General features: G+C 46.4%; 1 protein-coding gene across 9 annotated transcripts in view; it reads left to right on the top strand.

Moving 5' to 3' along the window:
• Positions 1 to 14,413, top strand: part of TEX264 (testis expressed 264, ER-phagy receptor) — a 184,841-nt gene that overhangs the window by 143,786 nt on the left and 26,642 nt on the right. Inside the window, exon 6 of one of the 9 annotated variants that reach the window (XM_048488703.1) lies at positions 7,152 to 7,930. The exons of the other annotated variants lie outside the window; for them this stretch is intronic. Within the exon in view, the coding sequence (XP_048344660.1) occupies positions 7,152 to 7,333 (182 nt within the window). The 3' untranslated portion in view covers positions 7,334 to 7,930. Of the gene's footprint in view, positions 1 to 7,151; positions 7,931 to 14,413 lie in introns of those variants that run through there. 9 annotated transcript variants of the gene reach the window in all.

The raw sequence follows: 14,413 nt of genomic DNA, 5'->3' as shown, positions 1-14,413 counted from the left end.
CTTCAGCAGCATTAATAGCAGCTGCTGCCCAAAGAACATTTGTAGGATTAAAAAGAGGGCTTTGTAGGAAGCCTGCCTATCTTTCTCATGTCTGATTCATCTTAACCTGTCCCTGCACATTTGAAGAGGTAGTCTTCCAGTTTGCCAAGTATGTCTTCCAAGCAGCTTCAGCCCCTGCAGTTCTAGTGTTAGGAAGTTAGCAGGGGTGTCCATGTCAGCCTGACGTGCTCCAGCATTAGGAATTCAAATTGAAATGGAATAAATAAAAAATATTTTCTTTCGATCCTCTAACCATCTTGTTTTGCTCACTGCTCCATATTAAGGTTCTGTGAATCCTTATGCCAGATTTTTAAAATTCTGATCACAGCCATCCTGAAACGAGTGCTTGCTTGTGAATTGAATAGAAGGCTTTATTAGTATTATTTTCTTCCTAAAGTAAGGTGTTCTTGTGACTGGTTCAGAAAAAGTCTGTCTTGAGTAATGTTTTTCCCCCTCTAAAGCACAGGTAGGAGGGTTCAGCTACATGATGTTCCTGAGGCCCCCAGTATAGTAATTTTATATTCATGTTTATTCCATTTTTCTGAGTAGTTGAAGGGAAGCGGTGGCTGGACCTGTCTGGCTTGGTTGCTTTTAATTACAGAGGTTATGGGGCTGATCACTCAAGCTAAACTCTTAGATCTATAAATTCTGAGTAAAAGTATTTGTATACCGGAATGGGTAAAAGTTGAGCTGGCCTTCCCCTTGAATTTTTTTTTTTTTTTTTTGCTGTTGAGTCGCAGCTGACATGGCTAGTGGGGTTTTCAAGGCAAGAGATTTTGGGAAGTAGTTTGCCATTGGCTGTCTCCATTTCACATCCCTGCTATTCCCTGGTCTCCCTTCTAAAGAGCGGCCCTGAATTAGCGGGGCCCACCATTGCTGCCCAGGATGGGCACTGCAAAGAGGCCCCGCTATGCCTCCCCTTAGAAGGGCGGAAGGCAGGCGGTGGCCAGGCCCACTATGGGTGTCAGCGTCATCAGGATGGGCGACCAGGAGCCTATATAAGGCTTCTACCCAGCCCTTCGCCCCTCCCTGGAGCAGAGTGGTGGCGAGTGTTGTGTTGTTATTTTGGTTGGGAACTCTGAGCAGTGCCAGTCCCACCCTCGGGTGGCAAATACCAACCAGGGTTGTGGCTGAGAGTGTGCCTGGCCCAAGGTCACCCACCAAGCTTCCATGGTGCAAGTGGGAATTTGGACCCAGGTTTCACAGGTCCCAGTCCTAACCACGACACTACTCTAATCTCCCCCCACCCCCGTACGTTATTTTTCACACCCATTCATGAAAATGAAATAATTATTTGCACTGATGGGGATTACAACAAGGGAATGCATTCCTTAGTATGGGTGATGCACACCAGAATATCTTCTGATATTGGGTTACACATTCTAATGGGGCATCTCTCTGCAAACAGTGTAGTGATAAGGACTAACAGCCACATCTGAATGGAGGCAGTGTTCCTGTGCTGCATTAATGTCATTGCAATGAGAAGCAACACTGACATGGTTGTTGTGTGAATCAGGATTTATCTGTCCTCACCCCCCCCCCCCCCAAATAGGAAATAGGAGGAAAATAACTGTGAACAGGTATGGAACAGTAGAAGTATGTGGAGATCACAAATATTTTTGCACAACTACACGAAGTGACAACTAGTAGAGATTCAAAGAGCTGCATTATGCTCAGTTGTGCATTCCAGTGAGATGTGTGACTTAAAAAAACCCCAGCAGGATTGTATGCTGTATCTCAGTCCCCCATCAGTTTTAAAAACGAATTGTCATGTGGCACGGGGAAGAGCAAGTTGACAAACAAGCTGAAAGCCCTTGGGAGCATGTGGAACATGTTGCTTGGTCCTTTGGGTCCTGGCCATATTCTACGGTGGATTGAGCTAAATGAAACGAGAGACAGTCATAATTAATCCTGTTGAATGGAAAGCATCGATATACAGATTCAGTGAGCAGAATGCATTCTTGTCTGTGAAGGCCTGGTTCCTATGCATGGTGTTTGTGCTCCCTCCTCACTAACCTTATTTGAAGAGGGCAAAGTCATCAAGGATTGCATTGTCTTGGGCTGTTTTTTCACGGCAAAATTGTACTGATGTTAGCACGGGGAATATCCCAGTGCAGCCTGGAATTCTTCATGGTCCTCAAAGCTGCACTGGGTCTGCCCCTGCATTGCACAGCCATTTTCTCTTTTCCCCGCCGTTTTCAAAAACCACCAAATTGGAGGTTCTTTTGGAATGCCCCTGTGCGACTCTGTGTGCTTCCGCTGCTGTGAAAACACTACAGCAGCAAACGGGGCTATTTTTCCTGCCTTGCTGTGGCCTGCCCTACCAATCAACAGGTGCAGGGTGACTGACAGAATTGGTGCCCTTCCTCCACCCTGTCTAAAATCCATGTGCATTTGAGAGAATTGCTCCCCTCCTGTCCAGGGCACTTTCAAACACCCCCCCCCCCCCCCGGTCAAAAATCCATGTGCGTTTGAATCGCTCCCCTCCCATTCAGGGCACTTTCAAACACCACCACCACCCTGTCTAAAATCCATATGCACTTGAGAGAATCATTCGGGGCACTTTCAACCCCCCCTCCCCCGGTCTAAAATCCACAGTTTCTCTCTCACACCCTGGGGTCATGTGGAAACAGCAGGGACATTACATGCCGGCCCTGCCTCGACTCCCGGGAAGAACTGGGAAGCTGTGTGGAGTCAAAACATGGGGAGGGGGGGAGCACCACGGCACTGGATAGTTTGCTAGTGGTTGGAAATTACTGAGTCAACTTACTGGTGAGCATAAAGTTATTTTCCACTGTAATACACTGTGTGTGTGTGTGTGTGTGTGTGTGTGTGTGTGTGTGTGTGTGTGTGTGTGTGTGTGTGTGTGTGAGAGAGAGAGAGAGAGAGAGAGAGAGAGAGAGAGAGAGAGAGAGAGAGAGAATGTCAGCCAAGGACTGATCCTCAATGCTGCTCAGAGTTAGCAGATAATTAAGATGTGTTAAGTGCTAGATATATAGATATAGTTCAGCAGATACGCTGAGGTGACTGATCACAAATAAACTATGCAAGAGGACAAATCCTGAAGAATTCTGAGCATAGTCCTCAGTCTGCAGTACATCTCTCTATAACACAGAGAAAAAAATGAGGGGTCACTCATTGTTCTGTTTGCCCAGTCCTAGAACCCCAACTTTAGGAGCATGTCACTGCTCAGTGGCAGAACTGTGACATTCTTGAGAATCGATGGTAGGAGTGTTCTTTCTAATCTCCTTCTGGATAGGTAAGGAAGACAACCTTTAAAATGGACTTTATTGGAATGTTTTTGTTACCCCTAGTTTGGTTTTAAAAGCCATCTTCATCCTTAATATTATTTGGCCCCAATATAGCACCTTTCCTCTGAGATTCCCCAAGCTCTTTACAAACAGCTATATCAAAAATTCCCAGGTCTGCCTAAATTAATGATTTCATTTTATAAAGTTCCCTGCAGAAACCTCTACCATTTTCCTTGCTGACTTTTGATTCCGCTGATGTCATTCAAAAGCCAATGACCTGTAAATGTGCCAATAAATAGTTTGCATTTTTGAAGTCAAGCACTGATCCTGTGACCTTGCAAGAAACACCACATCTGTCTAGCTATCTAATCCATCATCCTTCCTTCCCTCCAGCTCATTCCTTTGAGATGCGAAGTGCTTACCATTTCTGCGACAAGCGATGACTACTGATGGCTCTTGACAACTTGAGGCAGGGAGAGGACACAGAGCTCTGCTGAACTGGGTCCTGTCTGGCAGCTTCCATACAGAATAAGACTAGCTGCTTATTTTTGAGAACTGGTGCGTTCACGTGGAAGCACAGACAGGAAGAACAGGGGACAACTAGATACCTGTGCAATGTAGCAATGATCCCTTTTGCTGATCGTTATCCCCTGAAGTTGCTGAAAAGAAGAGGGATGACTTTGGAAGGAGCCAGAATACTGGGGTGGGGGGAGGGGGAGGCCAGTCACTCATAATTAGCTTTGTTTTCCATTTAATTGTCATGTGAGACTCAGGCAACTGTTTGGGTCCTGAAAGAACTCACTGTGGCCTTGCTCTGAGCAAGTCTGTCTCCTGTGTTTTCGCATGAGAATGACTGAAAGGTCAAAGTGAACACAAGTAGCCTCTTGATATGGGTTGCAGGAACAGTTATATTTCTGGGGGTGACAAGGATTGTCTCTCTCTGATGCCTTCTGCTAACACACTTGGACAGTTTCAGAGATACAGTCCTACCTGCCATATGTGCCTGCTGAAATAGGCAGAGAAAAAGGCAACCAGCCTTGCACATCTGGAGTAGATTCATTTTCAGCAACAGTAAATAAGTGCCGTAATAACATTTCGACTATGGTGTGATACTGTTTTGGCATATTTTACCTCAGTCCTGTCAGTCTGTGGGTTTGCATTCAGATCTGCTTTTTCCACAAATCCTTCCTGTTCTCCTCCCAGGAACTTTTCTGAAGCAGAGACCGTCAGTCTCTTCAGTTCTGGAATGATTTTGGATTGTGCATGTGAACCTAAGCAGATGTCGTCCATATGCTTTCTTCCTGTAACCCAGGATGGGATTTGAACATTGGCCCTCAGATATGACGAACTAGCACACTAGATTATGTGTGAATATGGATACTTCTCAGTTTCTCCCATTTGGTTTTACTGAGCTTTTGCCTCTCTGTCCAGTATGGTACCTGTTGCCAGAAGGCTCTGTTTGCAAGCCCTTAACTGTGTTGTGGCAAGCTCTTTCCGAAAGAGGTTCATAGCTGCATCTCTTGCGGGGGATGGCCAGCAGCAGCCAGGCAAGGACTCTCTTTCCCCATTCGTGAGCTGTCATTGTGAACTGCTGACGCTTTGGGTCTCTGTTTTCTCCTCCCCCTCCATCCCCCTGCTGTGCTTGTCCCTACCCATCTTCGAGTGACTTTTGTGTGGGGTTTGAAAAGCTGTGATTAAGTGCGCTTTGGCTGTTATTACATTGATCTATTATTTAGCAAGAGAGGAGATGAATATTTGATAGAGCTCAGAGCCTGGCTGTGGAAAGAAGGGCAGAACACTGAAGGGAAGAATTACAGTGCTGTGGTACTGTTGCCACAGCAGGAGTCCACTGGAGCTGGGCAAGCCCTTCTTGCTTGCTCTTCTCAAGAAAGTTTGAGGGGCCAGGGACAATGCACAGAACTTTGCTTTGCTTTGTTTTGGAAACTCAAGCTTTCTGACCTACCAACTTTTAAAGCTCAAGTTTTTCCAGGACAGCAGGAAGCTCTCTGACTATCCTGTGAGTCATTTTGTAGGCATCCTCGTCTCACAAAAGGGGGAAGAAGGTAAAGATCCTGTTTTTGAGGTTCCCCATGCGGTTGTTAAAAGAATCACAGGATGCAACAGAATGAGATGGTCTTTGTGACAACATTTCACTCACAGTAGGAATCTCCATTGTTGGTGCATTTTGCTGACTCTTTGTAAAGAGTGTGGTCTGCTTTTGGTAGAGAGCGAAAGTTTACAGTTTTCTTCTATCCTTGTGAACATAAAAAGGTTAGAATACTTGGTATCACACTCTGTTCTATAACTCTCTAAACAGGAAGCTGTTTTAGGACTTCAGCTAAGTTTGCATACTATCTTGTGCAGGTAACTATAGGGACAAATAACAATGACAATATTTATTTGTGCAAGGAAGTATGCCCTTCCCATCTGCTTCCAAGTCATAACAATGTTTTGTATGATTTGGGTATAGCATTATAATGTATATTGCTTTATGCTCCCCACTTCCCTGATCAAGATGTTCCAAGGAGACAGAACTTTCAGGGTTGGTTCCCTTTGGAGAAGAGAGCACTGGAAACCTGTGCGTGTTTGCAATGTATGCTGAATTTATAAAAATACAGGAGCACAGGTTAAAGTAAAAAGGCAATACATCTGCTACTGCACATCTCATCCCCCGAAAGACCCTGAGGTGCTTCTCTGTTTCCCTCTACATTTTCCAGACTCAAGTGCTTTTTTTTTCACCGGCAACTGCCTCTTCCTTTAGTTTATGTTCTCCAGGCTCTGACAGGTAGTTGAACTAGCGTTGCCAACCTCAGGGAAGCACCTAGAGATCTCCTGCTATTACAGTTGATCTGCAGATGGCAGAGGCTAGTTCACCTGCTGAAACTGGCTGCTTTGGAAGGTGGACTCTATGCATTATATACCCCACTGAAGTCCCTCCTCTCCTCACACCCCACCCTCCCCAGGCTTCACCCCCAAAATCTCCAGGCACTTCCCAACTCAGAGCTGGCAAAACTAACTTGAGCCATCTTCCAGCAATTAGTCTTCATTGAGGAAAATTCACAGTCATTCCAGACCCAGTAACATTATTTTTTTATTGGCCCTGGCAGCAGACCCTAGTTTAGGCCAGATCCTTCTCAGTTAGTCAGCAAGCTCACAACAATATACAGTGGTTGATATTCTTAAAAATCCTGTGAGATAATCATTTTCATGTTACAGTCAAGCCAGACTGATAAATAGGAGATCTCTGACTGACGGAGGCTTTGAAACCGAGTCCCAGGTCCACAGCTAACACAGTATCCCTTGAAACATGCTGGTGTTGGCCCATTCTTGCAAATCATTGAAAATATCCTCTTATTTTTGCCCAGGCTAGCCCAGTCCCATGTGATTCTGAAAGCTAAGTGGGGTTAACCCTGGATGGTATTTGGATGGGACACCACCAAGGAAGTCCAGGGTTGCTATGCAGAGCCAGGCAATGGCAAACTACCTCCGTTGGTCTCTTGCTTTGAAAACTCTATGGGTAGGTGTAGGTTGGTTACAACTTGATGACACTTTCTATCATCATACCCTCTCTTAGGCGGATTCCCCACGGGCCAAAAACACCGGTGTGAAAACAGTGTGAAAACTGTTTCACACCATTTTAAACTATTTTACATCATTTTCACACTGCTGTTTTTGGCCCATGTGGAATCTGCCTTATTGTCATTAAAGTGACTAAAGTCCATGCGATAGTTAAATTCAGTTTCCACATACTGCTTATTCCTCAGCTTTACTAAGGTTCCCAAATGTCAGTGCTCTTTGTTTCGTGATATAGATGAATGACTGGCAGGAACTGAACTGAATTACTAACAGCTCCATTCGCAGCCCAGTCAAGCTGCAATGTTTTCCCACAGAACTCTGCTCATTTCAGTGAGGATACATTTGTCTCAATCAAGGCTCTTCATATTACTGATGTGCCAGTCAAGTTGTATGTCATTTGTTTGGGGTTTTTTTTTAAGTTTGTATTTCAGTGGAGATTCCACAATAGAACCTGGCATTTTCTGTGATAGCCTTCTGTCTTAAAAATAAAATGCAAGCAGGTAGAGTGTTCTTAAGATGATCACTTCTGAATGTCATCCAAGATCAACCTTGTCTGGCTCTCTGCATGTAGCAGTGGCCAAGCAGATATTTCTGGGAAGCTTATGATAAAGGGCATGAAGTGAGGGATGCTGAGAGCCACCATGGACCCCTGGACAATATTTCCACCTCTATATGACCCTGATTTAAATAAAGTATTATTACAAAACAAGTATTATTACAAAACAAAAATACTTTTGAGTTATCTTTGTTCCTTTGAGGATGGCTATGATTACTTTGATTGTTGGTTGCTTGTTGCTGCAATTTAAATTGCAATAAGAATTTTTATGAATGTAACAAATTGTATATTATTGTGTATGTATATATATATATGTGTGTGTGTATATGTATATATATATGTATAGACTGTAAGATGGCAAAGGTTAGAATGTTTCTTTTTTGAGTTTAGAGATAGGTAAACCTAGCTGGAAGTCCTTCCCTCATGTTTCCTTCCTTCCTTCCTTCCTTCCTTCCTTCCTTCCTTCCTTCCTTCCTTCCTTCCTTCCTTCCTTCCTTCCTTCCTTCCTTCCTTCCTTCCTTCCTTCCTTCCTTCCTTCCTTCCTTCCTTCCTTCCTTCCTTCCTTCCTTCCTTCCTCTCTCTCTTTCTCCTTTCTTTCTCTCTCTTTCTTAATTGATTATAAATGATTGTATTATGAATTATATGATAATAAACTACCAATAAACTTAAAAAAAAGTATTATTACAAAACAAATCATATGGCTGGCTGTTACCAGGAATATATAATAAAAGAATCTGCATGTCCATCTGTGTGTCCATTTGTGGAGGAAATTAAACTAGAAATCTCAAACTGGCCACCAGCTTCAGGAAGATAGTGGGAGTTGTGGGGCCAGAAATGAAAGGAATTGGACTATACTGGTCCAGTTTGTGTCCAGACACCCCCACCCCCACCCCAGTGCTGTTTGCAATGGAAACTAAGCCGAGTTCTGTTCTTCATTTGTAACCGCTAAATCCGATCAACATTCTATTATGTATATAAAGAATGGGGGAGGGAAAGCATCCTTTTACTACTTTGATAGATTTCAGGGAAGTATTAATGCTTTCTGTTGATAATATTAACAATGGTTTGCTGCCATACTATTATTAAAGTGTGTTCTAAGATGCCATCCAGGATGGATGAGAAGGAGTCAAAACCAAGACTGAAAAATGGGAGTGGGTTTAGAAGTGGGAATAGAGGAATTGCTGATCTTGAGGGAAAGAGAGCAAAACAAAGGAAAGTGTGTGGGGGGGAAGAAATTAAGAAAAAGACAACAAAAAGTGTTTTTAAAATTTTGCTACCACACACTAACTGGACTACCCCTTTTCAATATCTGGCTGTGCAGGGAAAATGAGGAAGCTACACTGAACTAAAAGAAGAGGTAAACCATAGCCTGTAGGCAATAATTTTATTAGGAGTCTACATCCTGTCAGGGACTGTTCCTTCCCCTGACTGGTCTTGCCTTTTTCCAGCTCTGGCTCGGCTGATGGGTTTGGCAGGATCTGAGAAGCCAGGGTTTCCCTCAGCCCCAGGAACCAGAACCAGAACTCCTGTTTAGCATGCTGTGCCTTCCCTGCGTCCCTAGTGGCTGCAGTGCAGAACTGAAATGGGATTTGTTAAACATTTGAAATGTATTCTGTGAATGCATCATGAGGTTGGCTTCAGAGGCCCTCCTGCTGACTTGGCCCTCAGGAATTTTGTCCCCCCATTCCATCCCTCTCAGCAGCCCAATATGAGGTCAACAGTCAATCACTGTTTTGCTCTATACACAAACTGCATCTAGTGTCAGAGTATTGTTAAAGGGATCTAGTCTTCAGAGATGTGTGGCCTCTGAGTATGGAATTCTGTTTAGCTATTGTGGCTGATGATTACAGACAAACTGATTGTCTATGTCAATGACAGCTAACCTTTTCAAAACCGGGTGCCCAAATTGCAACCCAAAACCCACTTATTTATCGCGAAGTGCCAACATGGCAGTTTAATCTGAATACTGAGGTTTTCATTTAGAAAAAACAGTTGGCTCCGAGGCATGCGTTACTTGAGAGTAAGTTTGGTGATAGTTGGTGGCTTTGCTCTGAGGCAACCATGCAACTTTTTCAACGGGTGAATCATGACCCTAGGAGGGTTTACTCAGAAGCAAGCCCCATTGCCAGCAACCGAGCTTACTCCCAGGTAAAGGATCACACTTTAATTCTTCGCATGAAAATCAGTGTGGTTTAACAGCGCTTAACAGGGTTACCTACACTGCTTCCCCAAAACTAGGTCTTAAGTTTAATACTGTAAGGAATTCCATAGAGCAGAAATAAAAGGCTTTGTTGGTTGAAAGACCGTTTATTCAGACATCTTAGAAAGCTCACGTACACGGCGTGGCAGGAATGAATTCTTCCCGCCAGACCCACAGGTTATAATCTTCTCCGTTCCATCCCCCTCCCGGTTTTCCCCGTCCCATTCTCATGGGAACGGCATGCTCATCTCTCTCCGTGAGATAAGGCCTCTGCCAGAGAAATCGCAGCCGTTTCTGGCCCATCGCCCGAGCCCAGGAATCTACTCAAGGCCAAGCGGCTGTGCTGAGAATCAACACCATTGAAACCTTTACACTCTGCTTCCCCTAAGAAACACTTCTCCCCCCCTGGTTTGTGTGGGAAGGTATGATGGAAAGCAGAAATAAGGGAGGAGGCGTTAATATTTTCTGAATACACCCATTGATTATAACCAGCGGAATACCCCACCCAGGAAACCAAATATTGCAAGCGTTTGCGGTTAAAACGAGAGTCCAGAATGGCGTCAATTTCATAATGCTTGTGGCCATCAATTATAGTCGGCGGGGGAATCTCCGGCGGGTCGTGCCAGGCATCGGAAGCGGGAGCCTCCTTGAGTAAACTGGAATGAAAGACAGGATGGATATTACTTAAAGAATTAGGCAGATCTAACCGGGCAGTAACATCATTAATCACTTTCGTAATTCTAAAAGGTCCCACGAATTTTTTGCCCAGTTTTGAAAATTTATGCACGCCTTCTGAGGTTTTAGTAGACAAGTAAACCCAAGCCCCAACACGCAAAGGGAAGTCAGTCCGATGTTTATCCGCCTGGAACTTTTGGGAATCTTTAGCTTGCTGTAAAGCAGTCTGAACCGTTTTCCACCCCTCAGCCAGAGATGAAATCCACTGCTGGAATTCTGGAGGATGCAGTGCCTCCGCGGGTAGTTGGGGCAACGGTGGGAAGGAGCGGCCAGACACAATCTCAAAGGGGTTTTTTTGCGTACTGCTATGAACGGCATTGTTATAGGCATATTCCGCAAACGGAATTAAATCGCACCAGTTGTCTTGGTGATAGTTGGTGTAACAACGTAAATACTGTTCAAGAGTTCTGTTCGTCCTTTCTGACTCACCGTCACTTTGAACGTAGGGGGCGGCAACCGCCGGGGTAGCTCCCAACAGACCCAGGAAAGCTTTCCAAAATTTTGAAATGAATTGGGGCCCGCGGTCGGACACCACCTTGAGGGGGGAGGAGTGTAGACAGTATATATGTTGAATGAACAACCGCGCCAATTTGGGAGCGGAAGGAATGGAGGTGCAGGGAATGAAATGGGCTTGTTTGGAAAACAGGTCCACCACCACCCACAAGACTGTGTTTCCCTGGCTCTCCGGTAAATCCGTAATAAAATCCATTGAGATGACTTCCCAGGGCCGGGAGGCGACTGGGAGAGGTTTTAACAGTCCATGGGGCTTTCCCGGGATGGATTTGGCCTCCGCACAAACAGAGCACCCCTTGATATAAGCCTCAATGTCTTTGTGCATGGCGCGCCACCAGAATTGACGGCGGGCTAAGTGCAGTGTCTTGAGAAAGCCAAAATGTCCAGCTGAGCGGGCATCATGGCAGGCTTCGAGAACCTGCTTGCAAAGGGGGGGGCACGTACCAACAATTTCCCCGCTTCCAAACACCATTCACTAAGCGCAGCTGGGAGTCACCTTCCTCCGCCGGCAACTCATGAAGACCCGCCTCCTCGAGTTCCCGCAGGAAGGGGGAGACAAGGCTGGGAACGGGCGTTGGAGGAGGAGCGGATGTCTGGGATCGAGTGACGGCCAAGCCCAGTTGGGAGGGGGAGAGGACAGTGCGCGGGATGTCTCGTAAGGCAGCTCCACCCCCCACCCCAGGAAGGCGCGACAGCGCATCAGCCAGTTTGTTGGTTTTTCCGGGGAAAAAATGGACGGTGAAGGAAAAACGGGAAAAGAAATCGGCCCAACGTAGTTGTTTAGCAGACATTTTGAGGGGGGTAGAGAGAGCAGCTAAGTTCTTATGATCCGACCAAACCTGGAAGGGGTGTTTAGCCCCCTCAAGCCAGTGACGCCAAGTGGAAAGCGCTGCTTTGATGGCAGCAGTCTCTTTATCCCCTACGGTCCAGTTGAGCTCTGCGCCAGAGAACTTTTTGGATAAATAAGCACACGGAACAAGCCTACCATTTTTATTTCTCTGCAATAGGGCTGCGCCAAGCGCCTTGTCCGAAGCATCCACGTGAACCACGAAGGGAAGGTCTGGGTCGGGGTGCTTTAAGACAGGCTCGGTAGTGAAAGCCGATTTCAAAAGCTGGAAGGCTGTTTGACATTCTTGAGACCAAGGGAGGGGAGCCCCGGGCTTGGCAGCTTGTGAGTCTTTACCTTTAGTGCGTAATAGGTCTGTGAGTGGAAGGGTCAATTCAGCAAAACGGGGTATAAAGTCACGATAAAAATTAGCAAACCCTAGGAAAGATTGTAGCTCTTTCCGGTTGGTGGGGGCTGGCCATTGCTGGACTGCTTCAACCTTTGCAGGATCCATTTTTAAACCTTCGGATGAGATCCTATAGACCAAATAGTCTATGGAGGGTTGATGAAAGCAGCACTTAGACAGTTTTGCGAAAGAGGGAGTTGTCGAGCAAAGCGCTTGCAATACCTCCCGAACCAAAGCCTCATGCTCCTCCACGGTTTGTGAGTAAATTAAAACATCATCTAAGTACACAACTACTCCTTTATATAATAAATCATGCAAAACTTCATTTATGAGAGCCATGAAAGCGCCGGGAGCCCCAGCTAACCCGAATGGCATTATTAAGTATTCATATTGTCCGAATTTAGTGTTAAATGCTGTCAAATGCTCGTAGCCTTCTGCAATTCTGACTCTGTAGTATGCTTCTCTCAAATCCAACTTAGTAAAAATCCGTCCCTTGCCCAATGCATCTAAAAGGTCCTTGATTAAGGGCAAGGGGTATTTATTGGACATGGAAACAGCATTTAATCCTCGGTAATCAGTACACAGTCTTAAAGACCCGTCCTTCTTCTTTACAAACAGGACAGGAGCGGCGTGCGTATGTTTGGTAGCCCGTCGTATGAATCCGCGAGCAAGGTTTTTATCTAAGAAGGCATGGAGTTCTTTCTCCTCGTTGGGGCTCATGCGATAAATTCTACCCTTTGGTAGCTGAGCCCCGGGCTGTAGTATGATTTTGCAGTCAGTGTCTCTATGGGGGGGGGTAATTGATCACATTCCTGTTCTTGGAACACTCTGGCTAAGTCCTGGTAAGCGGGAGGAATGTCTGTGGAGTTGAGTGCCATTGGGGTGTGCACCGCTGAAGAAACCAAGGGATTTATCTCATTGGATGGGGGGTTCTCCCTCCAATTCATATGCTCACCACAGGGGGGATCAGTGAATTCTAGAATCCGTTCCTTCCAAATAATATTTGGTTCATGTAGCAATAACCATGGCATGCCCAGGACAATGGAATGTTTGGCCACCGGAGCAAGTATGAAACTAATCTTCTCCCAATGGTCAGCGCAACGAAGGAGGACAGGTTGCGTTTTGAATCGAGCCGGGCCCTCGGCTCCGAGTGGGCTGCCGTCCATTTGTGTGAACGGTATGGGTTTTGCTAGAGAAACTCGGTCTAAACCGAGCTCTTCAGCCACTTGGGGCTGCATTAAGCAATGGGAGCAACCAGAATCTACGAGGGCCGAGGCTAAAATACGTGTATGCTTAGCAGGGTTGGCCAGAATCGCTTGAACAGTAATGGGGGCGCTGCCTTCACTCACCGCATCTGGAGTAGGATCCACATCCATGGGCGCCGATGAGAGGCAAACTGCCACTTCCCCCTCCTCGGTGTCACCCTCGGTAACCGCTTTAGACGAACCCATTGGAGGAGGGCCGGATCTCCGTGGTGGCTTGGCAGAGGTGGTGCGTGGGGTCGGTGCGGTGGGCTTCTGTTTTTTCGGGCAGTTGGCAGCCAGATGGCCTGGTCCTCCGCAATAAAGGCACAATCCTAAACGTCGACGGCGTTCAGAGGTGGTTTCGGTAGAGACGGCTGGGCTTGGCTTGCGAGTTGTAGAGGTAGTCGTAGTGGCGGGTTTCGGGCGCGGTCGCCCCCCCAAGCGAGCGTAGTCCAAACGAGCCGCTACTTGCGATCCCAAGTCGATCCACTCAGCGATAGTGCGCGGGATACGGATGAGAAACACCATCTCTCGAAGTTTTACGTCGATGGCATCAGAGAAGTATTCACATTTCAGGCGGTCAGGCGACTCCGGGGGGGGGCGAGCAGCCGCTGCCCGGAACTCACGAGCAAATTCGGCAAAAGAACGGTTGCCCTGTTGAATAGATTTTATGGTACGGATGGCTTCATTTTCAGCGTCTGGATCTTGGAAGCGGGCTCTTAGGGCTTGAAGAAATGCAGCCACTGTGCGAGTATCATCCGCCTGCAGCTCAAAAAGGGTCACAAACCAGTCAGCCGCCACCCCGTCCAGGACAGACCCGATGTCCCGTATTTTTTCACGTTCAGATCGATATAAGTCATCATATTCTTCCATATGTGCATCGGGTTGCAAGATGAAGTAGGGGAGTTTAGAAGCGGTCCCCATCGAAACGGGCAGGGATCGGGGGCCTGTAGTATCCTCTCTCCACGGCCCTTGGAACCCGCTGGGGCTGCGGTTGCACAGGTTGGGGCGGTGGAGCAGGAGGAGCAGGAATCGGGGGAGGCACGGGGCCTGGTGCCGCTGGTTCC

Source organism: Sphaerodactylus townsendi, linkage group LG03 (assembly GCF_021028975.2).
Source record: "Sphaerodactylus townsendi isolate TG3544 linkage group LG03, MPM_Stown_v2.3, whole genome shotgun sequence".
In the NCBI taxonomy this organism is placed as follows: Eukaryota; Metazoa; Chordata; class Lepidosauria; order Squamata; family Sphaerodactylidae; genus Sphaerodactylus; species Sphaerodactylus townsendi.
Note: the sequence above shows the minus strand (reverse complement) of the source record. Positions and strands in the feature narration are given on the sequence as shown.